This window comes from Petromyzon marinus, chromosome 52, assembly GCF_048934315.1.
Source record: "Petromyzon marinus isolate PM22_M1 ecotype Great Lakes invasive population chromosome 52, UKy_Petmar_22M1.pri1.0, whole genome shotgun sequence".
Taxonomy (NCBI): domain Eukaryota; kingdom Metazoa; phylum Chordata; class Hyperoartia; order Petromyzontiformes; family Petromyzontidae; genus Petromyzon; species Petromyzon marinus.
The window spans coordinates 5,241,584-5,268,477 of record NC_133718.1 but is presented as its reverse complement, the minus strand read 5'-3'; the positions used below and the strand labels follow the sequence as shown (position 1 = coordinate 5,268,477).

Genomic DNA, 26,894 nt, shown 5'->3' with positions numbered 1-26,894 from the left:
TTTATTCATTTTGGTTTGTTGTCAACCTTTATTCTTCGCAACGAGTTGGACCACACAGCCGTGGTTAGGCAAAGCAGCAGCGCCGACGCTCAGATTCTGCAACAGCAGCGGCTCGCTCAACTCGATTCACCCTCAACCCAAAACTACCCGACAAAAAGTGCTCGCCTCTAAATGAAACACCGATACCTTTTGCTGATCTCAAGTGTCACGGGCGTTAAACTATCATCATCACCACCACCACCCAAACTCCGGTCTTCTTTGCGGCTTCGGAGGGATGATTTTGGCTGGACGTCGAAACAACAGACGGTCACCGCATCGCGCGGCGCTTTCAGATGCGCTTTCCCCGGCCGTCTGGAACGCTCTTCCCTCCGATATTATGAAGCCACCGGGAGCTGTTAACTCTTAAATAATCCAGATTGAAAACGCATTCCTTTAAAACTGCTTTTTGGGTGTAGTTTATTGTTCTTCCTCCCCCCCACACCCCCCGACGCACCTCCGATTAGCACGGTTGTCTACGTACGGTGCCAAAGAAGATCAACGTACGTACGAACAAATAACATCGTGAACACCTCTCGCATTTTCCTCGCCTCCTCTTCCTCCTCCTCTTCATCTCTATTCGTCCCGCACGCGCCTCGAGTCAGCATCTCTGGGCTTGAGACTCGGTGACACTTCCCCGTGTGTACGCACGTGCGTGTGCATGTTGAACTTCTTTCGCACCGTACGTATCCAACCGTGCTAAAAGTAACCACCCATATTATGGGCACATTTTGGGAGCCTTTGACTGAACGACCCGGATTGAATTTCGCCTGATCACAGCAGCTGATCGCAGTTGATCCCTTCGGGCAATCAAGAAGCAAGAGGGGCAATTGGGTGTTGGGGGGTTCAAGAAAAGTGCCTCTCGATTCATCTGCCCCGCCTGGAGATCGAAAGCAGAGGGGGCGGGGGGATTTGCTGAACCCGTTATTCCCCACGACAGCTGAACGAGAACGCCGCTGCGCAACTGACGGACGCCAGCACCGCTTCTCCCAGCCAATCCCACCCGGTACGTCTCATTAGCATATACAAGCGCATGGGAGCAGAGGTAGGATAGGGGAGTTGAGTTGGGATGGTGGGGGGGGATGTGGTGAGGGGGGTTGGGGCGGACTGGAGGGGGGGGGGGGGGGGGTCGCGGAGGAATTTCGCTTTGCAGCAGAGGGTGGCTCCTATCCACAAGAGACGGTGGGGGAATCCTCTCTCTCTCTCCATCTCACGCCGTATCCATTTCTCTCGCGCGCGCTCTCCCCGGACTCGCAACCAACTCGCACAGCGCAGCACGCGGCGCTCCCCGACGCGCAACTTTCCACATCCACCAGTTGCAACAAGGTCGACCCGTATCGATACCAGCCACGCGTCTACCTGCCTACCGCGGCGACCACAGCCACCACCCCCACCACCACCAACAACAACAACAACCACCACCCTCGGCATCCCCCGCGCACACAACACCAGCACACCCAGCGAGTGTCGTCCCTCCTCCACTCCGAGTCCCGCGGGAGACCGAGTCGATCATCGATGATGGCGCCGCACTGGTTCCCGGGCACATGCGCGCTCATCTGCTGCTACCTTTTATCCGGGTCCGTCACAACAACAGCAACAGCACAGCAGCAGCGTAACATCAGCGTCATCGTGCTGCTACCGTTCGACAACAGCTACCTCTTCTCCATGGCGCGCGTGCGACCCGCGCTCGAGTTCGCCATCGAGGCCACGGAACGCGACGGCGCTCGGAGCGCCCTGCGGCCGGGCGGACGCCGCTTCTCGTTGCGCTTCGCCGACTCCACGTGCGGCAACCAGGCGCTCTTCGCCGCCGTCGACCTCCACGGCGAGCGCGCACCGGACCTCATCGTAGGACCCGCGTGCGTTTACGCAGCCGCGCCCGTGGTGCGCCTGGCGAGCCACTGGAACGTGCCCGTGGTCACGGCCGGCGCCCTGGCCGCGGGCTTCGGCGCCAAGCAGGGCGAGTACGCGATGCTCACGCGCGTGGCGCCCTCGTACCAAAAGCTGGGCGTCTTCTTCCTCGACCTGTTGCGCAGCTTCCAGTGGTCGCGCGTGTCCCTCGTGTACCACGACGACCACGAGGAGAGGAGCTGCTACTTCGCCGCCGAGGGTGTCCACCTGGCGCTGTCCGAGTCGGAGAACTTCTCGGTGAAGATCGACGGCTTCAACGAGGTGAAGAAGGAGAGCTACGAGGCCATGGTGGAAGAAATCAGGAGCACCGGCAGAGGTGAGTGAGCGAGATGAGGAGCAGAGAGAGAGCGAGGGGCAAAGAGAGAGAGAGGAGCACTGAGAGAGAGGGGCAAAGATTTAAAAGAGGGGGGGGGGTTACATAAAGGAAAGCATTAAAAAACAAAAAAAAAACGAAATGAAGAACGAAGCAAAGTGCCGACTACACCGAGCATCTTCCTGTTTCCTCTGATTGAAAAAAAAGAGAGGGGCAAAGAGAGAGGGAGGAAAAGAAAGAGAGGCGCACAGAGAGAGAGGGGCAAAGAGAGAGAGGAGCATTCTCAACTGGGCCGCGTACACTTTCGTATGTGTGCATGTTGAACTTCTTTCGCACCGTGCTAGGGAAGGACAACAAACTAATACACAAAAAGCAACGTCGTCGTTTTTTTAAAAAAATATTTTTTTCTATCTACGTGACTTTACCGAAAGAACCAAAGAATACACAAAAAGCAGTTCTAAAGAAACGAGTTTTCAACCTACCATGGTGGTGGTGCTGTGTGTAACTCTCCGGTGTGTGTTGGTATGATGATGGTGTCCGACGTTTCGGCTCCACCCGCCGTGATTCCTCCATGGAGAAGTGGACTTTCTGCTGGAACGGGATTCTCTCTGTCGGTCGATTTAATGGCCTTCCAGGCGCGTGGAGCGAAACGTCGGACATACATCATGCCAACCAACACGCGGCACAATCGGAAGACGCATTCGGATGAGGAACAGTTTGCCGTGGTGGTCGGTGGTGGTAGCAAGGGTTGGTGGATCGTGCACAGATTTTAGAGATTCGCGAAGGGCGCTGGACAGCGAGCGAGGCGACCAGGAGATGGCAGTACAGAAAGTGGGTTTCTCATCATCATCATTGTTCTTCTTTGGTTCTTTCGGTAAAGTCACGTAGAATGAGAATAAAATAATAAATTGAGAATATTATTGTGTTATTTTATTTTATCAATTTATTATTTTATTCTCATTCTACGTGACTTTACCGAAAGAACCAAAGAAGATGAATCATTGCAGTCACGAAAGCTTTAAATCGAAATCATCATTGTTGTTTTTGTTATTGTTGAGTGGCTTTACTCCGAGTGCCTCGAGTTTTCTCCCATACCCATAAACGCCGTTCTTCCTTTATAGTTCAAATCAACCAAATATCTCGATGCAGGAACCCTCGTTTAAAACGAGTCTTGAGACTCTGTAAAGGGTTTTTTTTTCCTCCTGGATAATTAAAATGTAATTCCTCTATATATACACACGTGCATGCCACGTGTGTGCCACGTGCGGTCAATACAATTTGCAGAGCAAGATAACAATGGAAGGGCGAGCGTAAGTAACGCTGTGCTCGGCAACACCAATTAGTTAATTCGCGTGCTAATGAATTAATCAATAGGTATTCCAAGGCCTGGCACTGCTGATGCGCCACAATTAGGGGGAAACCAGTTCAGAGTGTGTACTTTTAAACGCATCCTGTTGGCTAAGATCAGCCTGGGAAGGTCACTTAGGACCTCAACTGCGGAGATGTCGGGACGAAATAATCTCGCGTGCAGATGATAGGTGGATCATTAATCACGTCGCAGGCTCGCGAGAGATGGTGGAGGCTTGGGGAGGCCTGCATCCAACAGTGTGATTTAATTTTAATACAAATTATATGGTGACGCTGCTGCTGCTGCGTCGGCAGCGGTGCACAATTAACAACAACAACAAAAAACAACTCAACAAATTCGTCAACAACACTGTGTGGCCTTCAAAGGACGAGTATATAGTCGTCGACGTTTCGGGAAATGGCCCTTCATCATAGCAAAAGGACGTGGTGCAAGACATAAGGAACACCGGCAGAAGTGTGAGGAGCAAAGATTGTAGCAATTATTCTTCGAAAGTAAGCGCTATGAAGAAGGGTCATTTCCTGAAACGTCGTTTAATAAAGATGGGGTTTTTTTCCGATTAAGACCACACACAGTGTTGTTGACGAATGTGTCGGGGGCTTTGTTGTTATTGTTGTTTTACTCTAAACGCTCGCACGCATTTCACTCCAGAGCTGCGTGAAGTTCCCTACCACATTTGAAGTGAACGAAGTCCGCTTCGCGCCGTGAGGCTGAGTTTTTTCATCTCTCTCTTTGTGGGATTTTTTTGCATGTTTCACACGACTTGTGAGACAAGCCTTCAATTTAGATTTCCTCTTACCGATTGTCAGGGTAAAAAGTACTGGATTTTAATACATCTATGTATTTTAACTACCGGATCGAGGAGCCAGTTGAGGCGGTTCGGGCACCTGGTAAGGGATAATGCCCCCCCGGTAGACTCCCTCTTGGAAGTCGAGCGGGCAGCAGCAGCGGCGGCGTCCCACGGGGCGAGGACCCCGGGGCCGACCCAGGACGCGCCGCTGGCGGGACGACGTCGCTCGGCTGGCCTGGGGACTCCCCAGGAAGAGCTGGAGACCGAGTATAGTAGTGTAGTGTATAGTGTAGTAGTCTACAGTAATGTATAGTAGTGTAGTAGTGTATAGTGTAGTGTATATTGTAGTGTAGTGTGTAGTGTAATGTGTAGTGTATAGTGTAGTGTATAGTAGTGTATAGTGTAGTAGTCTACAGTAATGTATAGTAGTGTATAGTGTGGTAGTGTATAGTGGTGTATAGTGTATAGTGGTGTAGTGTATATAGTAGTGTAGTGTATAGTAGTGTAGTGTAGTGAGTATAGAGTAGTGTGTAGTGAGTATAGTGTAGTGTATAGTAGTGTATAGGACTATAGGAGTGTATAGTGTAGTGAGATAAGTGTATAGTGTAGTGTATATGACTATAGGAGTGTATAGTGTAGTGTATAGAGTAGTGTACTAAACACTCCACTATACACTCCTATAGTGTAGTGTATAGCAGTGTATAGTGGAGTGTTTAGTAGTGGAGTATATTGTAGTGTATAGTAGTGTATTAATGTATAGAAATGTATAGTAGTGCATAGTGTAGTAGTGTACGATGTATAGTAGTGTATAGTAACTATTGTAGTGTGTAGTGTCGTGTATAGTAGTATAATGTATAGTAGTGTGTAGTGGTGTATAGTAGTACAATGTATAGTAACTATTGTAGTGTATAGTGCAGTATTGTATAGTAGTGCGTAGTAGTAGTATATGGTAATGTAGAGCTAGAATCTGGACCGCCACTACTCAACACGCTGCCGCCGCGAACCTCACCAGGACAAGCGGACTGATACATTAACGAATGTAAACATCCGTTAATTATCTGTATATAATCACCATTACCCACCAAAACACTACTTTGGCAAATTCTCAAAAGGAAACTGAAGCATCCGATAACAATCTCATAACATTTCTTACGCTCCCCCGTATTTCTACAACACGTGTTTTGTTTCTTCAAACACAGGTTAAACATTTGTATCGGTATGTTCAATTGTTGTGGAGAATTAAAACTATAAATTCAATCGTAATTGTGATACTAATAATGTACGAACCTATGTTAATCCACTGCTAGATGAAGACGTCCTAAGACCGTCACGTAAGGACATTTGACGATTCATTTGTCCGGGTTCGTGATGCAAAGGTGCCCAGCCAGAGCCGGCACAGATACATCACTCGCCGCTATTGTTTAGCCGTGGCCGGGACTCCAACTCGGGGGAACGGGTTCAGACCACGGTGCACTAGGCACAGCGCCACCACTCCCCGCGTACCCACCCACCCCTCACAGTACCAGCTGCATTGCCCAGTACGTAGCAGCTGCTTGTAGAATTTGCCGGCGAATTTGGAAGGTGTATCATCCGGTTAAAACCACTCTTGAGATCCGATACGGCTACCGGTTGATGGTTAGGGCCAGTTTGGCTCCTTGTAAGTGGTGGATTTTGCGATATTCTCACGCGAACCGAAGGCGGCGTCCGATCGAACTACTTATTTTGTTGAGTCTGCGTTGGCAATGTGCCGTGATGAAGGGCCACTGCTCGTAACGTCGCCTATTTTTTCATATATATGCTTATTTTATGTACCCCTTTTAATGCCACAGTGTTATTCACGAATGCGTTGACTGATATCGTCTCAATAGCTGCACCGTCACACGTTACATTGCACAAGTGAGCAATGTTTACGCACGTGGATGCACAAAGAAGTCGTCTATATTCGCCACATTATTGCATTCAACTTGTCGTATGTGAATTCATCGCAAAGATGTATCGAACTTTGATAACAAAATGCTGCATGAGGTGGTCACGGGGGTGGTGGGGGGGGGGAGTATTTTACCATACTTCACCATGCTGGTCAGTGCGGGCTGGTGAGGCGAGGCGAGGCAGTGTGTGGGGAGCCAGCTCAGATTTCACTCGCCCCGCCACTGACGTTAGCCGTGGCAAAGAATCGAACTCGAGTATCGGGAGATCGCAACGGAGTGTGCTAACCACTGCCCCACCGCTCCCCCACTGCAACATGTGACTATATATATAGCACGAAGGCTTACGCATGCGTTTACATCACAATGCAGTGAAATGTCCAATAATTACGACATTAAGTTTATTTTAAAACATCTCTAGAATGTCTACTTTATACGTGATAATAACGCATTTCTAATTTACAAATATGTGGAAGCGGTAATAAAGGCACCTGACTGGTAGATCCGTTTTTAAGAACAAGAACACGTTTGTAGAAAAAAAAGTGTTAATTAAGCACTGCATTTGGGCTGGAATGGCCGCACAGCGGTGATCAGGCTGGGCTATTAACCCGGCGACCCGAGTTGGATTCCCGGTCACGACTACCACCATTGATGAGCGATTTCAGAACGGGTTGTGCCAACGTCAGAGCAGATGGTGGAACACTGCGCGAACGGCAGATGTGTGGGTCTCGGTGAGTCTGTGGGTCTCTGTACGAGTCTAAACGTCCCTATATGATTCTATAGATCTCTGTGTCGGTGTATGTGAGAACAGGAAGTGGGATTCTGCGCGAACAGCAGATCTTGGAGGTTTCTGCGTCTCTGCTGCAGAGCGGTGACAGGAACTGCCAGATTATAGAATCTGTTGGTGACACGGAGGTGTATAGTCGTGGTGGTGGTGGTGGTTGTGGTCGTTGTGGTAGCATCAGCGATGTCCATGATGGCATCTCCTTGATCTTCGGCGAATTGAAGTGACAGGTGAGAAGCCAGGTGGTGATGGGCAGTTTCCAAAGGATCGTTCGTTGCTTGAGCCTGCGGTGAGATGCGTTGAGAAACGGAAGTTTACGCGGCTCGGACGGAACAAGGGTGGTTCGCGATTGTAAGCAAAAAAGTTAAAAAAAAAATATCAACATGGTTGTGTATTTGCAAAGACGCAGGGCCGATTCGGACATCACTTGCCACCACTGATGCTGGGCCATCGCCGGGATTCGACGTCAGGCTCCAGGGGTTCATAACGCAGTGGCGCGCTAAGTGAACTGCGCAACCAACCGACTTTCTTGAGCCTCCGTTCACAGGGTGTATGGGCCTTGTAATTCCCAAGCGTGCGTGTGTGTGTGTAGGTCGACTCAGTCTCAGATTAATGCCTGGTGCGGTGAGTAAACATCGCCACTGGGGAGACAAAGGGGCGTGGTGCTTGGCCACCCACCCACTCGTGTGCCGTGCCGGCCTTCATCGGTGCTACTCGCTAACGGCACTTGGCCCAACAGTCTGTTAAGGCTATACGGGGGAACCTTTGTCTTTGTCCCGTGTGTGTGTGCCGTGTGCGTGCAGTGGCCGTGATATGCGCGAGCGCCGATACAGTCCGCAACATCATGCTGGAGGCCCAGCGCAAGGGGATGACGAACGGAGACTTTGTCTTCTTCAACATCGAGCTCTTCAACAGCACCATCTACGGTGAGGGAAATGAAGGGGTGCTGGGGGCTGAAGCAGGGGGGGGGGGGGCGGGAGAGCCCAGCCGGCTTGTCTGTCAAGATGACAGCGCCACTCTTTATGCTGTCATCTTGACATTCAGAGCACTTTCGCAACCTATTCCTGCGTGTTATCACCATAATTTGCTCGTATAAATGGTTGTTTACGGCCTTTGGCCAGGAAAGTCACGAAAAAAATTGCACACGGACGACGCATTCACGCAAGCACCCGATGCTCCGTTTTGAAGTTTTAAAATGAAACATCTTTGAATTGTATTATTTTGTAAATTAGATCATTTTATTTCTTGATTAAAAGCTTTTCTAATTTTACATCTGGAAGACTTCATTGAAAAGGACATTTCGCGTGAATTTTCTCTCGTCGTTAAGTAGATGGCCTTGCCGGGGGGTTCGGTTCGATGCGGACTTTCACCCGTTTGGGGATTGCGGGATCGAGATAAGGCGACATCGAGCTGCTGGCAGTGCGAAAAGATCGCCGTCTGCAGATCGATTCCAACGTGATCGAACGTCTGTCCCTGCTGCCTCCGTCGTTCATGCAGGGGGCGCGTAGCTTTGCAGCGCCCCCTGCAGGATTGCGACGGGAAGTGCAGCGTTCATCACAGAGAGATTAAAGTTGTGCGCTTATATAAGAGAGTGCGCGTGATTTGTTCCGTGTTTTCTCTCGCTGACTTCCATCGGCTGACACCTCTGCTTCTGGCCATGCCCAAGAGAAACTTTTAATCCCTTTATTTGCCAGATGCGTGCGCCAACGCCTGTCGATCGTGGAGCTGTGCAAAGTTTTCTTGGGGGGAGGGGGGTGTGGAGAGATAACGAGGCGCATCGCTCCGTGGTTGTCGCCGCTGCGCTCACCATAAGCCCACGCCATTCAAAATAAAATTAAAACCACGGCGTCTGTACTCTGCCGACCAAGTAGGCACAATCCTCCGGGCTCCACGGTTGAGGGGGCTGCAAAAATCCACCTCGGATTGTTTTTTTTTTATCCCGGTCGTTGCCAGGATGCCAGGTTGCCATGCACGCCGAAGCCGGGTTAGATTTATTGCTGTAAAACTTTCCACGTGATTATAAAGCCACTTCGTTGAGCTTCTCATTCGATGACCGCCCAAGGTCGCTTCTGAAAAATAAGCCCATTGCTCAGTGGGCCCTACCTGGTGAGATTTAAAAAAAAAATTGTTTAGTTTTACATATATAGATATTTTTGTTAGGGATTTGATTACCTTGCCTAAACTTTGCACTTCTATCGTGGTTTTTTTGTTGTTTTTGAAATGCTCGTTGTTGCCACGTTGTGACCCCGTGCCCCTACTGGACGTCTGTGAAAAAGAGCTTTATAGCTCATCGGATTCTGATTGTGCTGATGGCAGTGCCTTCTTCGTGAGCTCTTTCCCCATCGCGGAGTTAATGAAAGCTTCCCAGGAGTACTGCTCTTATGTGAGCCCCCGACCCTGCATTATATTTTCACGTTGCTTTGACATTGCAATTAACAATTAATCCACCTGCACCCAATTACCAAAGTCTGGAAAATCAGAAAAAGGGCTTTAGGGCTTTATTGCTTCATAGAATTATAGCCATGAGCCGTGACTGCCCAATAGCAGTGTGTCAGAGTGTGCGTGTGTGTCGGGGGAGTGGTATTATAGCGGTTAGCGCACTGTGTTCCTAACCCAGCGATTCGGGTTCGATTCCCGCTCGAAGCCAACATCGGTTCTGGGGCCTCCCTCAGGTCAATTCAGCTTCAACTGAGTACCTGGGTTCAGTGTGTAAGCATCAGCACTGGGGAGACAAAGGCGGCTGGGCGTGGTGCTGGCCACACACTGCCCTCTTCTGTGCTGTGTTGGCCTTAATAGGTGCTCACGAACAGCACTTTCCCCAAACAAGCCTGTTAAAGGGAAGGCGGTGGGATCTTTTACCTTTGCGTCAAATCTACACAAGTGTGGCTGGGGAGCAGCGGTCAGCGCACCCCCGGGGGAATGGAACCCGGGTTTCATTCACGGCTAACATCGCCGTTTCGCGAGCTCTGCCGACGCCATGGGACTACTGGGTAAGAGAAAGAGAGAGAAGGAGAGAGAGAGAGAGAGGCAACGCTGTCCTCGCTGCGTTTCTCAGGCAACGGGAACTGGCTGAGGGACGACGGGCGCAACGACGAAGCGCGGAGGGCGTTCCGCGCCCTCAAGACGGTGACGCTGCTCCGCTCGGTGCGGCCCGAGTTCGAGGAGTTCACCGTCGCGATGAGGCAGCGCTCGTTGGTGCAGCACGGCTTCGATTACGGCAACGATCAGGTGCGGAATCGGCGTCGGCGGCGTCGGCGTCATCATCGTCGTCATCATCGTCCGTCCGGTCGCCACCAACAGTGTAGTGCAGTGGTTCTTAACCTTCACTGGCAGCCTTTGCACCCCTTTGTTTCTCAATCGTTAAACATGTTCATTAATTAGACTTGAAACCTTGGTGACTGCAGGAATTCATGTTGTTCGGTTCGTTCGGTAAAGTCACGTAGATAGAAGAACAATCATTAAATAACGACGTGAAATTTTTTAATAAATAATAAAATATACCACTCATGTAGACTGTAGCCTGGTTCTTAATCGCAGTGAGTGTACTGGCAGTCTATAATGTAGACTTATTCTTGATTCTTTCAATAATAATAAAAAAACATGACGTTTCGATCACAACACCAGGGGATCGTCTTAATGAAATTTTTATTATTTTTATTCACTTTATTTTTCATTATGATTTTTCTATCTACGTGACTTTACCGAAAGAACCAAAACATGTTTATTATGTGAATAAATACAAAGTAGCTGTACTTACGTGCCCGTGCTCAATTTGTATTTCGATGATTTGCCCAAGAAAAATGTGGCATATCTCGCACCGCACGTTAACAACCACTGGTGTCGAGATTCTCCGTGGAGATTCTCCACATTCGTGACACGTTTCGATCCACAATAAAATTGCAGCGGGTAATATGCACTGCTGTTTAAAAAAAAAAAATTAGGTGCTCTCCCATGTTGCTTTTCATTGTCAAGTTCAGTTTTCTAAGAGCACCCTACCCTGGGCGCGCGTGCGGTCCAGAGTGATTTTCTATCGAATGACCTGTTAACCCGCAGCGCATCGTAACAGGAGCCCCGCACTCTGATTTGGCTTTGACTGTCCGCCATCTTGAAGAAATCTGACAAGCCCAACAAGAGCTTAATGGCTCGTCGCATTTCTCCAGTCTTAAGTTTAAGATTGTGATTCCGAAGAGGTGGCTTCTGCTCAGAGCGCCACGGCGAGCGGCTCAGGCCCATTGCCCTCCTCTTCATTAGAATTGGAATATTTATATTTTACTGGGAGGAATCCGATCAGCTATAAAGCTCTTTTTTTCACATATGTCCAGTAGGAGCGGGTAAAAAACGTTACAACAACAAACAGTGCGAAGACGCGATCGGAGTGCAAAGCACAAGAAAGGTCAACAAATCACCAAAACACTTACAAATACAACACTAAACCATCCCCATCCTTACAGGCAGAGCCCACTGAGGTGCCGTGTTTTCCCGGTCGTGTCGTCCAGAAAAAAACATCTTCATTCGTTTTCGCGAACTCGTTGTTTGTGACTTTTGTTCTGCTACTTTTTTTATCATGAGCCCAACTTTGCAGTCTTGTGTTTATTAAGCTCTGCGATAATTTCCTGTCATTAAATTTCCATCGGTCGTTATGGTGGCTCTTATCGGCGAATCTGATGCGGTTCGTGACTTCTCCACTTAGGTTCATGCCTCTGTTTTTTTTATATCCCCGATCGGATTGTTACCAAACGTCTTCTAACTAACCTTGCCGTGCGTAACTCTGGCGAGAGCGCGGCACCCTTGCCCGAGTGGCATCTGAAATGTATTTGGATCACTCTCTGCAACACCAAAACAATCTCAGCGTAACAGTTCCACCCTTACAAAAGGCTTTTATATCATTTCTAAATTTTATTTAGTCGTTGGTCTGCTCACGGCTTGGACGAATGCATTCATTTCCACTGAATCGAATGTGTTTTCATACCTTACAAAAAGCTGCCCATAATGGTGCATGATATTTCATGGGTGTCTTTCTTTCCAAGAATTCGGCGTATCCTCACGGTCGTTTGGGCTCTGCAATTGTCTTTTATTCTGTTCGCAGCGATTGTTTCGTTTGGGGGGGGGGGGGGGTGTACCAATATCTCTTTGTACGCTACATACTGTAGCCCGATGAGTCTCTCATGGTCGTACTCGCCTCCTTTTGCGAACGCGAGAACGATCGCGGCCTCGTTCCACGCTTGCGCCGTACCCGCTTTTCCGTGCAAGCGTTTTGGCGAATGGCACCGCCGAGTTCGCTCCGGCGAACCCTGTCCCCGCTTCTTGGAACGACGCCAGTGGTAATTCCGCTTAGTTTTTCCCGAATCGTTCCCTTCTTTAAGACCAATAAGGGGTGTGGTGTTTACTCCTTCAAGGGGGTGACGTCTGATACTTCCTCTTCATCATCTGAACAACAACAACAAAAACAGTGGGATTCCTGGGTTACAATAAAAAATAAATGACTACAGAGATCTGCATAATTTGTGTTTCGTCTCTAACCTGCTCTCGATCTACTTGTCGCCCTAAGGGCGACTATCCCCATTTCTGCTATCGTGCTCTGCCAATTTTTGCGACGATATATTCCGCCGTTTTTTTGTTTTGCGATTTTTTTTTTTGTCTGTCAGCTCGCTTGCTTTCTTTTCACATTCTTTACCCAAATAATTATCTTTGACAGCACTTGCCCAAACAGTATGTTAAAGGTTTATACAGTACACAGGGGATCTTTGTCTTTGTGAGGCTCTGCGGGGAGAGGTTTGTGCCCTGGCTGGCACACTGCAATACAGACCCGGCGACCCAAGTGGCTGATATTTAAGGGAATCTCGTGGCCTTGTGTGTTTTAAGTTCCCGTGCGTGAGCGTCCCCGCATGTCTGCGTGTACATGCGTGTGTGGTGCTCGCTAACAGCACTTGCCCCAACAGTCTGTTAGGGCTATACGGGGGCTCTTTATCTTGTGCGTCGTAGTTGAAGCGGTACTGGTAGTGGCTAGCGCACTGCGATAGGAACCCAGCGAACCGAGCTCGCATCCCGCTCACGGCTAACACCGGTGACGATTACCTGAACTGGTCCCTAGGCCTCGCCTAGGTGGCCGGGCGTGGTGCTGGCCACCCACCCCCATGCATACCGTGCCAGCCTTCATTATAGTCTGTCAAGGCTACATGGTGGGGGGGGGGGGGGGATGTTTGTCTTTGTTTTGTGCCTGTGTCATCGTGTGCGCTCGCGCATGGGCAGGTGAACATGTTCGTCGAAGGCTTCCACGACGCCATGGTCCTCTACTCCCTGGCCCTGCACGACGCGTTGAGCGGCGCGGGCAACCAGCAGGCGGAACCACCCTCGGGTCTCGAGGTCACGCGCCTCATGTGGAACCGCACATTCCAAGGTCGTTATACATTATTATTATTTTTTTTGGGGGGGGGGAGGGGGGGGGGTGTTTACTTTTTTTTTATTGCTCGTTGCCGTCCCGGGGCGGCGACGCGGCCCGGCTGTTTCGCTCGTTCGCCCGCCCCTCGCGCATCCGGCGGGCCGCCCCGGTCAATGCCGCGCTCGGGTCGTGGACACCGCTCGCCGCCTGCTTCGCAAACGGACATTAAAGATCCCGCGACGTCGTTTGCTGCATGGATCATCCGATTCCTCCAGTCTAAGTAAAGATTCTGATTCGGTGGCGAGACAGCGAGCGGCCGCAGAACAGGGCTGCACCTTTGACCTTTTTTGACCTTTTAAAACCACGTGCTACTGCAGACGGATACCCGGCTGCGTGTACGCATGCACGTTGAACTTCTTTCGCACCGTACGAAGCCAACCGCGCTAATCGAAGGTGCCGGGGGAGGGGGGGGGAAGGACAACTAACGGCTGTGACGTGTAGTGCCTTCGCGACGGTCTTGCCCTTGATATGAACGTCGCGAATGCCTAAATGTGCGGTAACTCACGGAGGATTCGATTCGATTGCTGCAGGCATCGCCGGGCCCGTGTCCATAGATGACAACGGGGACAGGGAAGGTGACTTCTCTGTGCTGGGCATGACGGATGGAGACACTGGAAAGCAAGAGGTATTTAAAACTATTAAACTATATATTTTTTTTATCTGACCAGGTAAGGCCCACTGAGCTATTAGCTTCCTTTTCAGAAGCGGCTTAATCGTGCGGAAATGTACAGCAGCCAAATTACTTCCAAACGCGTGATTGTTGATTCTAAATGTGATTTGGGGAAAACCGGAGGACCCGGACAAAAATCCACGCGACCACGGGGGAGAACACGCGAATTACAAATAGAGAGGCATCAGGATCTGAATGGAACCCACGACCCCCTGCGTACCAGGCGAGGGAGATAACATCTCGCCACCACGGCGCTTCTTATCTGGCTGCCGAGCGATACTAATTCAGGTCGCCACGATATAATTGTTTTCTATGCCATCGTTTTGTTGTACTTCCAGTGTAGTGCGTACAGTACAAACACAGACGACTGTAAAAGTGCTTCGGCCGAAGTTCGCTCGACCATATGCCTGCGACGTGCCATCTCATCGGCATGACATCACAAAACCCCGAACCCTTACAATGTGCACGCCGCCAAATTGTCTCCGGGATGGAAGAAAAAAAATCCCAAAACCCATTTCAGACGCTTCACTTTATATTTTAGGCAACGGCCATTTACATTTTGAAAGCTTTTATTAGGCTAAATTTTGATTTGAAGCTTTCGTGACTGCAGGGATTCATATTCTTGGTTCTTTCGGTAAAGTCACCACGTAAGAAGGGAAACAATATTTTTATTATTATTTTATTTTTTATTATTATATTTTCATTCTTTTTATTGTTTCCCTTCTACGTGACTTTACCGAAAGAACCAATAATGTACAACGGCCATTTATTTAACGACTCGCACAATCGTGTTTGGTTTTTTTTTTGGAATAAACTCACAGGAAAGGAATAAACCGCAGTGACGACGAATCGCGATGCGGTCATTCAACGAAAAAACGCAGACGACACGATTGTCACTCCGCGGACGGTGCGGCGAAGAGGGTGCTTATCGATGGGTCACCGCCCACGTTGTGGTGACCCTGCCGCCGATTCCACTCCCGCCCGCACGCCCGGTGCCGCCCGCAACGGCGGGCGCTAACGCGGCTGCCACATTTGCGAGTTAATTGGTGGCATTACGGCGGCAGCCTTCAAGTGCCGGGGACAGCTGAAAGCCCAATTATTGCGTTTTATTAAGTGCCACGCCGCGGAAGGCGATGCGCTGTGACATCATTTGTGCGATATCAACGGCGGAGCTGCGTGGGGGGGGGCTGGGGAAGGATCGTGGTCCACTCCCCACCCCCTCAATGCTATGCCCCGCCCCCCTTAATGCTGTGCCCCCCCCCCCCTAACGCTGTGCTCCACCCACCCTTAAAGCTATGCCCCGCCCCTCTTAATGCTGCGCCCTCCCCTTCAACGCTATGCCCCGCCCCCTATCCCCCCCCTAACGCTATGCCCCACCCACCCTTAAAGATATGCCCCGCCCCTCTTAACGCTGTGCCCCCCCTCCCTTGCCCCCCTGACGCAGCATGGTCCGTGCTCTGTACCAGTGGTGGCTCCACGCTCTCTCGTGGCCCCGCCCTACCGAGCTTGAACAGCTCCAGCAATGGGGAGGGGGGGGGGTCGTGGAGGGGTAGGGGGCCGGGGGGGGGGGTATATAAACGTTCGTCTCTTTCCCAGTACACTATATTGTTATGGTAATGATAATAATTATAATAATTCATCGACCAGGATTTGACTGCTTCAACGGGGGGCTACCGCAAAACGTCGGCCCGCAAGACCCACAGTGTTAATCACCCTTAAAACGTGGCCACGCGCGTTGCCCTCACATCAATCCACTGCTTGGATGAGGCCCCCCCCCCCACTCCCCCCTCGCCGTGCGGGGTTGTTCGAGCATTCTTCAACCACACCGCCGCGTACAAGCGACGGTGACGACCGTGGAATCGGCCGCCGCTTCCTTGCCACGTCTGCTGCCGACAGAAACCTCGCGGCGTTGGGCGGTCGCGCAGGATCCGAGCGCAGCGTGCACGCTCCTCCAACCAGGGCTGAACGATTAATCGATTTCAAATCGAAGTCGCAATTTGAAACAATGCGGTTAGCAAATCGGAAAAGCTGCGATTTTTTTATTTTGTATTTTTTTATTATTCTAACTTTATTTATTTAACTTAACAATTGTTCTATGTTTGATTGTTATATTTCACTAAAAAATAATTTTATAAATACATTTTGGAAGAAAATTTTAAGTTCTCATCCTTGCATTAGAATATATAGAGCAGTTCATATTTTGATGGTATCACGTGGTAATGCTCCATCACATTTTTAAAAACTATTACACTGTGAATATTGAACTGAAGCTTGACCTTAAAAAGTTTAATCGCAAATCAAATCGCAATATCTGATAGTCAAATGGCAATTAGATATTTTCCCAAAATCTTTAAGCCCTACCTCCAACGTCTGTGCTTGGCTTTCGGGGAATGTGGCGACATTCGCGAGGTGGGGCTCCGGGAACAAGTTCGCGAGACTCGGTGACCCTCGAAGCTTTAAACGCGCTTTTGGGATTATTTTGATAGTTTTGCTGCGATAAAATGGTCCAAATTATGGGCCACTTCGTTGAGCTATCATTTGTGGTGGCCAGATCGCTTCTTAACAGTAAGTAGATACCTCAGTGGGTTTTTGCCTTGTATAGGATGGGGATGGTTTAGTTGTATTTGTTTCTCATACTTTGCACTACTATCATGTTATTGTATTCTTTGTTGTTGTAACGTTCTCACCCCGCGCCCCGACTGGACATCGGTGAAAAGAGCTTCGTAGCTCATCGGATTCCTCCCATTGTAAATACATATTCTGATTCTGATTAAGGTAAGCGAATATTAAGATAGTAGTGAGAATAATAATAATAATAAAAGTGAGACGAAATGACCCGACGGATAGACATCGCGTCCAACAAACAAACTGAAGCCCTGGGCAGGTGAGGGGCAATGCAATTAAAGTTTGGCCCGTTGCGATAGTGATTCTCAACCAGGGGGGCGACGCAGACCCCCCCCCCCCCCGGGAGTACACGTGGCAACGTCCCAGGGGGGACGTGAGGTGACTTATAAATGCGTGAAACGATAGCATGCGCGAGAGTCATTTGGTGAATAGTCGTGTATGAATCTGCCGATATGAAATAAATACGATAAAAAATTTGAATCTACGTGGTAACCCTGTAACGACGTAGAAGACCTTTCTAAACTCCATTGCTCGTTAAAAATATATATATGTGGTTTCCAAGAGTCACCAGCGAGTGCGAACACATTACAGCGTGCATTGCGGAGCGTCCGTTGAATTCGTGTTCATTCGCTTGCAGTTACTCGCTGGTTAGAATACCTCACAACATGGACCATTGGTTAAAGTATTGATGTCCATTATTCGAACATTTATTTCTCAGAACTACATTGGGTCAGGCGCAATGGGGGGGGGGGGGGGGTGGGCGGGTGTACTCGGTTGAAACCAAATTCAACACAGGTCGGTACACAGTAGCCCCCCCCAAAAAAAGCTTTAGAGTAACCACTGCATTACAACAACACTCCTCCAGCGAGGCCGACAATGTTGACAAAGCGTTTGCGATGATTAATCTCAACGTCGCCGTAGCTGTGCGGGCGAAACGGGCGACGAGCCGCGTGGCAATGCACCGCCGCAAACACTCCCCCGGGGGAAGCCACCGGGCCCCAACGCTGCTCGGCTTCTGAAATCAACTCGACTATAAACTAAACAATGTTTTTTTTACTTTACCAGGCAAGGCTCCGCTGAGCTATGTAGCTCCCTTTTTTCAGAAGCGACCTGGCCACGTGTGATAGCTCAGTGACGTGACTCATGACCACGTGGTCCGTTGTGGGCTTTGTGAATTGGAGAATAGCAGCAGCCAAATACTCTGAATGCACGTCGATTCTAAATGTGTGAGGGGGGGACAAAACGGGAGTAACCGGATAAAAATCCACACGACCACGGCGAGTCAGACACGCAAACTTCAAATAAACAGCAGGCGTCCGGATCGCGATCGAACCCGCGACCTCCTGCACGCCAAGCGAGGTAGCTAACATCTCCCCACCGAGCGGTTTGGTTGTCGGCGCTGGGCACCTCTTACAGGGATCAAACCGCCCAGCGGGTGACGAGCGTCTCGCGCGCCGCTCGATCCATCGATCCCACCTCCTCGTCTCGCTGAGCTCCCGTCGGCACGAATCATCGTCACACCCCCGGCCCCCCGTCTTGCCAAGAACTCGGAGCCCTTGTAACCCTTGCCTTCCAGGTCATCACCAACTACTACGGAGCCCGCCGGGCGTTCGAAAACACGGCCGCGATGGAGCTGTCCTGGCCCGGGGGTTCTCCTCCGCCCAACACCCCGCTATGTGCGTTGCGCAACCGTGAGAATCGCCACTCTCCGCTCGCCACCGCAGCATCATTCCTCGATGACGTCTGTCAAACACTTGGGCGTCTGTGAGAAGGGAGCTTTGTAGTTCATCGGATTCTGTATAAGGAGCGCCGCGCACGCATCTACCGCCAGTTCCTAGTGCGGTTTCGAAACGCATATAAACTGAACCGTCGGTCCTTGTGTTTTGTCTGTGTCTGTGTTGCCCAGGTCTCTTGCCTGTTTGTCCACCTGTCTGTCTGTCTGTCCATCCATCTGTCTCTGTCTGTCCATTTGTTTATCCGTCTACCCGTCCATTTTTCCATCTGTCCACCTCTCAGGCTGTCTGTCCATTATTCTGCGTGTGTCCACCCATCAGTCTTGCCTGTCTGCTTGTTAAATTAAAGGCCGATTTATTGTTTTAATTCCCCCCCCATCCCCCATCACCTCCCATCCGCTGTCGTCAAATGCTTTCCAGACGTCGTCAGGAGCTCGGCCGTGTCCGGAGTCGTGATCGGAGGCTTCGTGCTGTGCGCCGCGGTTCTCATCGCAGCCTACGTTGTCAGGTGAGACGCCCGGTCACGCTTCCTGTGCAGGGGCCACGCGTTCACCCCGGCGACCGGATTTTTCTGAGTCTGCGGTGCGTCGGTGTCACCGATCACGCGCCCGCGAGCTCGATTTTTTTGCACGGAGCCTTAAAAAAAACTTCCGGTGACGTCGGCGACTGGTGAACGCAAACCGGAATGATGCTGTGGATGGGTCTTCGCTCGGAGAACCTTGGTCACTGGGAAGATTCCACACGTGTGTGCATGCGTATGTTGAACGTCTTTCGCGCCGTACGTAGTCAACCGCGCTGATGATGATGATGGTTATTTATTGATGTAGGAAAGCCACGCTGAGTCCAAGAACTATTTTTAAGGCGGTTCCTGCTACATTGGGTGTTTATCTGAAGAAGTTTCAGCCAGACTTGAAACCTAATTATGAATACATATACTCTTTGGTTCTATTCGGTAAAGTCACGTAGGTAAAAATAAAATAGCAAAAATTACAACGTTTCGGCCACAACACAAGTGGCCTCCATCAGGTGAAGGGACCGGACTGTCCAGAGAACAGCACTCCAACGCTGTCCTTTGGACAGTCCGGTCCCTTCACCTGATGAAGGCCACTTGTGTTGTGGCCAAAACGTCGTGATTTTCGTTATTTATTTTTACTTACGTGACTTTACCGAATAGAACCAAAGAGTATGGATCCTTGCAGTCACTAAAGCTTCAAATCTAGAATATGAATACATATTTTTAATATTCTTTGGATCTTTCGGTAAAGTCACGTAGAGAGAGAAAAATGAAAGTAAATAAAAAATATAGTATAATATTATTTTTTTATTGATTATATTTTGTTTGCTTAAATTTTTTTATGTCTACGTGACTTTACCGAAATATCTAAAGAAATTCGAATTCCTGCAGTCACGAAAGTTTTAAGTCAAAATTTTACGAATATTCAGATTCTGATTGAGTTATTTTTTCCCCTTAGCATCGCCGTCACAGCATCGTCGCCCGCCCGCACGTATGTGTGCATGTGTGTGTGTCTGCGTGTGTGTGTGCGTGTGTGTGTGTCTGTGTGTGCGTGTGTGGGGAGCGGTAGTGTAGCGGTTAGCGCGCTGTGCTACGAACCGGGTTCGATTCCCGCTCACGGCCAACACCAGTGACGATTATCTGAACCGGTCCTGGGTCTCCCCTAGGTCGACTCGGCCTCAAATGAGTACCTGGTGCGGTGTGCAAACATCACCACTGGGGAGACAAAGGCGGTCGGGGGTGGTGTTGGCCACCCACCCCCTTGTGTGCCGTGCCGACCTTCGTAGGTGCTACTCGCTAACAGCACTTGCCCCTACAGTCTGTCAAGGCTATACGGAGGATCTTTGTGTTTTGTGCGCGTGTGTGCGTGCGCTGTGTGGGGGTAGGCGGAGGTATACGGTGGTGGTGATGAGGCGCTCTCGGCTGCACGGGGAGGACCTGGAGAAGCACAGCCGTCTGCGGGAAGATTCCGTCCGCTCGCATTTCTCCGAGGCGTGAGGTTTCGGGATATGAAAAACCGCCCCTCCCCAAAAAACAAGAGAAGAGGTTTATTATTTAGGGCCCGAGAGCGTTTGTGCCTGCATGAAATATCGGCGTGCGTCTTCCCTTCTCTGTGTGAAAACAACATCAAAACGAGGGAGTTTAATTCGCATGGTGAAGGCGCAGCCCCCTTGCGATCGCTTTGCTCACACGGCTGTGGCCTTCCGTTCGGAGAGCCCCTCGAGATCCCACTTTTGTGTAGGGCGCTAAACACCGAGGTCTGTTGTGGGCTTTGTAAAATGGAGAATTTTAAAAAGAAATGGTATTCTAACATCGGCAGCTTTTTTTTTTTGAGATGTAAATGCGACGTGCAGTTCTTTAAAAAAAAAAAACATTTTAAGTGAAAGAGATTATCTTTAACTACGAGTTGTTTAATCGCTAAATTGAAAGGGCATTATGAAATTAAGTGTTTTTTTTTTATTACACCCCAACGGTATTCCTGCCGAGTTATCGGGCATCGTGTACGCTCGGCGAAAATTCCTTCTGGAAACCGGGCAGAGCAGCGTGCCTCCCCCCCCCCCCTCCCCCCCATCGTGTCTTACAATGTCACAGAACACTTCAAAGAGGGGGGCGTCCTTTTCATCTTTAAGCAAAAAAAAAATGGGTGCACTCTTTCCTCACACTCTACTATGAGATTGGCCCTTGTTGTCTGTGCCATGGCAGTCGAACCTGGCATTAATTCTCATAAATGGGAAAATTAAGTGCAAAACCCAACATAATACTTGAGCATTCTTCCGCATTAATTGGTAACCAGGCAGAAACCATCAATTTGTTACACTTGAAATCCTGGTTTTTTTAGTCACGGATGTTGGAAACCCAAATTTCACCTCAACTAAAACTAAACTATTTTTTATTTTACCATGTAAGGCCCACTGAGCTATACAGCTATTTTTCATAAGCGACCTTGCCGCAAGTGATAGCTCATTGAAGTGCATTATTACGTGGAAATGTATAGCAGTAACCTAATACTCCACATGCATGTTTTTCAAATGTGGAGAGAAAAACCTGAGGACCCGGGGGAAAAAAAACTACAGGGCGAAAGAGAGAGAGACACAAACCTCAAATATACAGCAGGCGTCAGGTTCGGGATCGAACCCACGACCTCCTGTATACCAGGCGAGGTAGTTAACATCTCCTAGCCACCGTGATGATGATGATGAGAGAGAGACGCAAACTCCAAATATACAGCAGGCGTCAGGGTCGGGATCGAACCCACGACCTCCTGTATACCAGGCGAGGTAGTTAACATCTCCTAGCCACCGTGATGATGATGATGAGAGAGAGACGGAAACTCCAAATATACAGCAGCAGGCGTTAGGTTCGGGATCGAACCCACGACCTCCTGTAGACCAGGCCAGGTAGTTAACATCTTGCCACCATGGTGCCAGTATATCAGTGCTCTGACCTCCGAGCCATCCGGCCACCTCGTGTAATCGCTACTGATTGACAGGGCATTCTTTTGGCAGGAAAACAATGAGAGGAGGCTTTTGAGACATCAAATTCCGTTTGAGTGCCGCAAATTAAACCTTTAAATGACGTGGAATGTCAAAACTCGTGGCTAGACAACAACAACATGACGATGAATTAAATGCAAAATGTAAACATTATTATTGGGATTTCTTTCCAGGGGATGTCTCGATCAGAACACGGTGCATTGTACAGCGACTTCGGTGCACGCCCTCGCGTGGCATGCTCATCAACAGTTCTGAAACACGCCCGATCCCAACTTTTGAATAACTTTTAGAAGGTTCGCCTCCAAACGTCTTTAAGGCGGTCATTCTGAAGGCTGGCAAACAAGCGCCCGCATCTCCCCGCACACTTGGAGAGATCCCCACCCGCCTTGGCCAGCGCCCGCATCTCCCCGCACACTTGGAGAGATCCCCATCAATCTTGGCCAGCGCCTGCATCTCCCCGCACACTTGGAGAGATCCCCACCCGCCTTGGCCAGCGCCCGCATCTCCCCGCACACTTGGAGAGATCCCCACCCGCCTTGGCCAGCGCCCGCATCTCCCCGCACACTTGGAGAGATCCCCATCAATCTTGGCCAGCGCCCGCATCTCCCCGCACACTTGGAGAGATCCCCACCCGCCTTGGCCAGCGCCCGCATCTCCCCGCACACTTGGAGAGATCCCCACCCGCCTTGGCCAGCGCCCGCATCTCCCCGCACACTTGGAGAGATCCCCATCAATCTTGGCCAGCGCCTGCATCTCCCCGCACACTTGGAGAGATCCCCACCCGCCTTGGCCAGCGCCCGCATCTCCCCGCACACTTGGAGAGATCCCCACCCGCCTTGGCCAGCGCCCGCATCTCCCCGCACACTTGGAGAGATCCCCACCCGCCTTGGCCAGCGCCTGCATCTCCCCGCACACTTGGAGAGATCCCCACCCGCCTTGGCCAGCGCCCGCATCTCCCCGCACACTTGGAGAGATCTCCACCCGCCTTGGCCAGCGCCCGCATCTCCCCGCACACTTGGAGAGATCCCCACCCGCCTTGGCCAGCGCCCGCATCTCCCCGCACACTTGGAGAGATCCCCACCCGCCTTGGCCAGCGCCCGCATCTCCCCGCACACTTGGAGAGATCCCCATCCATCTTGGCCAGCGCCCGCATCTCCCCGCACACTTGGAGAGATCCCCACCCGCCTTGGCCAGCGCCCGCATCTCCCCGCACGCTTGGAGAGATCCCCATCCATCTTGGCCAGCGCCCGCATCTCCCCGCACACTTGGAGAGATCCCCATCAATCTTGGCCAGCGCCTGCATCTCCCCGCACACTTGGAGAGATCCCCACCCGCCTTGGCCAGCGCCCGCATCTCCCCGCACACTTGGAGAGATCCCCATCCATCTTGGCCAGCGCCCGCATCTCCCCGCACACTTGGAGAGATCCCCATCCATCTTGGCCAGCACCCGCATCTCCTCGCCGATCGAGTGGCAGTACGCGTTGTCCTGACAACGCCACGCGTTGTCCTGACAACGCGTGGCGTTGGATTATTATTATTTGTGCATTAGAAGGGAAAAAAACATTAGTTTTAATTACATGCAGGATCATTCATTGGCATTTCCGCAGGATGATTAAACGGGGGGGGGGGGGGGGGGTGCTCTTCTGTGGCAGCAGGCAACTGGTGCCATTTTCCAGGGGATAATTGTCCTGGAAGTCCATGGGGGGGCCAGATAATGCTGTGAGGCGTTCAGCACATCCCATCACTGCTCCAGGGGGGCAGGTGATTAAACAGGGAAATTGACAAAGGCAAAGGTCCTCAGTATAGCCTACTACTACTGCATAGGCTGTTGGGGCAAGTGTCGTTAGCTAGCACTGTGATCCCTGGAACGGTGGCTCTGAAACGGATTGTCGGGTACCAGCCAGGGTGGCAATTGCTATCAATTATTTTCTTGAAATATGTCACCTCTAGATCACAATAATGTATGTTAGCAAGGTCATTACAGTAGTTTTTTGAGGATCAACATTTGTTTTTTACATATATAAACGTGTACCTTAGTGCGCATGACAGAGAATATCATTTTGTGGGGAAAACCACTCTCGCTTGCGATGTGAAACGTCTAGCATAAATATCCTATGGGTCTTCCGGTAATGCCACGTAGATAGAAAAATAAAAATGTCACGGGGTTTTATTATGTTTCTATCTACGTGGCTTTACCGAAAGACTCATATAATACCCGTCCACGGTGGACACTTGTTCGGTGGAGGGACACCGATCGAATTTTGCCACCCCAGGTGGTACCGACCACAACCCTCCTAGGCTCGCTGGCCACGACGAAACAAAGGGGGCACGCGCCGCTCCGGGCCATTGGTCATCTCGTGGCGGCAACAAAACAAATCGGGGGGGGGGGGCACTTCAACGCGGACAAGAGTAACAAATGAAATGCAGGCGAGAAGGGTCTTTGAAGAGAACATTAGATTCCTATGAATTTTGTTGTTGTTGCGAATTCCAGCACAGAATCACAGCGGCCTGGGGGGGGGGGGGCGTGACACAAAATTGTGGAATCTCCCGAGGAGTGTTTGGTGTTTGACTGCCGTTCGCCTCATGCCGGTGGGGGCAGGGGGAGGGAGGAAAACGAGAGAGAGAAAAAAAATCGAACTTGTTAAATACAAACTCATCCGACAAGGTGCAGTGGCTGGGCTAGCGGGTGCTCAATCAGTGTCTGGTTTAGTGAGTGGGGGGTGGGGGGTTGACTCAGCCCATCATCCCTCTGGTGGGGGGGGGGGGTCGATAAAATAATTACCACTTTGTGCGGAAGTCAAAAGTGGTCGCCCAACGGAGGAGTCCTCGTCCCTGCCCACAGGGCTGTGACATCTCCACATCAGGGCCTCGGCGCTGTGATGCAGCAGACGAGAACAGCATCGCTGCTCATTTCCTTTGGTCGATACCAAGACAAAAAAAATATCCCCCTCCCCCCACCCCCCACTGGTTTATAGCCTTTAGCAGAACGTTGGGGCAAGTACTGTTAGCGAGCACCCAGTGAAGGTCAATACTATAACATTGTCACACCCATGCTCGCTTGCTCGCTCGGGCGAGCATGCATGTGCCAAGGCAAACGGAGAGCCGCGCACGGCACATTGCAGTTGTGTGTTTGTCGTTGTCGTTGCTCGTGGGCCGTTGACTCTTTGTACATAGAACCCCTTTGTAAGTAGGAGCAGTCCGTGGGTGGTATTTTACTGTGGGTTATTTAACATGACATAATATATATTTTGAACGCGTGGTTGTTGATAAGTGATCCGAAGTAGCGCAGTATTTCTGTGAGCAGCCTCTTGGGTAATTGTGCGTTCGGTTACACGATCTGAAATGCTGGTTTTGACCGTGCGAGCCACGGATGGATTCTTGGGGCCTGGGTGAGGGATTCGAGGGCCTCGGCGTAGGGCTTCTAGGACCCGGGTGGAGGGATTCTAGGGCTCGGGTGGAGGGATCGAAGGGCCCAGGCCCGAGAGATTAAAGTACCAGCGTCTTGCCAAGGGTCAATGATTGCGCTCGCTCCACTTCACCTCTCACATTTGGTGCATTTGCGCGCTAGCCTCTGGAAGAAAAAAAATTCCAAGATAAGATTTACTTAACTTGTTGCGAAGAAACGCAGAAAAAAATCCAAGAGTTTTTTTTTTGCTAAGTGCGTGGGGGGTTTTTCGCGATTTTTCCATACGGCTCGGCATGATGCGGTCTCTGGGTTGACAGTGCACGGAGTGTTGTTCGCCACGTTGTCCAACGTTTCGCTACGAGTGTTTGCGAGTTTTCTTCATTTCACGAAATTAAATAGGAGCTGGAGCTCCCCCGGCCGCACGTGGAGTCAAACGTTGGACATCGTGCCAAACAACACGCGATACAACCTGAAAAACATCGCATTACCATGTATTTTTTTTGGTATGTATGTTGAACTTCTCTCGCACCGTACGTAGCCAACCGTGCCCATCGGAGGTGCGGTGAAAGGACGACAAACTAAACACAAAAGCAGATGTAAAGAAATTAGTTTTCAATCTACACGATTTAAAAGTACACAGGTTCACTGGCTTCCTAATACCGGAAGGGAAGAGCGTTCCAGACGGACGCAGCAGCGCGTCTGAAAGTGGCGCTCGATGACTGTGACCGTTTCTGTTCAACGGCCAGCCCAACAAAACCGCTGCCGCTTCGAGGATGACCGCAGTGCACGTGACGCTGGTTGTGTATGCACCTTGACGAGATCAGGGAGTGGGAGTCCCCGGGACCGCTGAGCGCAGTGCAGCGATGACTCGAGACGCAAGGTCACACGTGGCTTTCAAAGCGCGGTGTTGCCAAACCACTGTGGTCCATTGCTCCCTCCGACAACGCGCAAGTCCCCGATACATCGGAGTGCCCTGGGTTGTTTGTTTGTTTGTTTTTTTGTGTGCAATTACACGCCACCTTTTCGAGATCGTCGTCGCGAACGCGTTTTCGTTCGTTTAGTTTGACCGGTTGTCGTAAAAAAATTGACCGCGCGGAGAACACGAAAGGAGGTGAAAACAATTATCACTGCCGCCTGGTGTTCACCACGTCGCTCAGTGGTGTGCGTCGTTTGTCTAATTGTGCGCCGTCGACTGCGAGCGGTTACGTGCGCACTGTGCGTCCAACTTCTTTCCCAGTCGTACGTAGCCAACCGCGCCGATCGGAGGCGCGGATATAAACCGTTGTCTGTGCGTGCGGTGGTGCCATACGTTTCGTTGCGCGCGCGTGTGTGTGTCGCACTGTTACGTATTGTCTTTGATGCTCTCAAGTAAACATTGCTTCCATCACTGTT

At 50.5% G+C, this 26,894-nt stretch overlaps 1 protein-coding gene and 1 long non-coding RNA gene across 2 annotated transcripts; one reads left to right on the top strand and one right to left on the bottom strand.

Annotated features, from left to right (window-relative positions):
* Nucleotides 1-3,571, bottom strand: LOC142931309 (uncharacterized). Its single transcript, XR_012947311.1, has 2 exons — nucleotides 2,740-3,571; nucleotides 1-2,319 (listed from the first exon to the last, which is right to left on the bottom strand). It is a non-coding gene; the product is annotated as an uncharacterized LOC142931309 (long non-coding RNA).
* On the top strand, nucleotides 1,145-26,894 carry LOC116953607 (atrial natriuretic peptide receptor 3-like). The gene is made up of 8 exons (XM_032973952.2): nucleotides 1,145-2,260; nucleotides 7,926-8,048; nucleotides 10,178-10,350; nucleotides 13,372-13,519; nucleotides 14,092-14,186; nucleotides 18,433-18,532; nucleotides 19,010-19,097; nucleotides 20,489-26,894. Exons 1-8 carry the CDS (start codon nucleotides 1,552-1,554, stop codon nucleotides 20,598-20,600), a joined length of 1,548 nt encoding a protein of 515 aa, XP_032829843.2. The 5' UTR covers nucleotides 1,145-1,551; the 3' UTR covers nucleotides 20,601-26,894.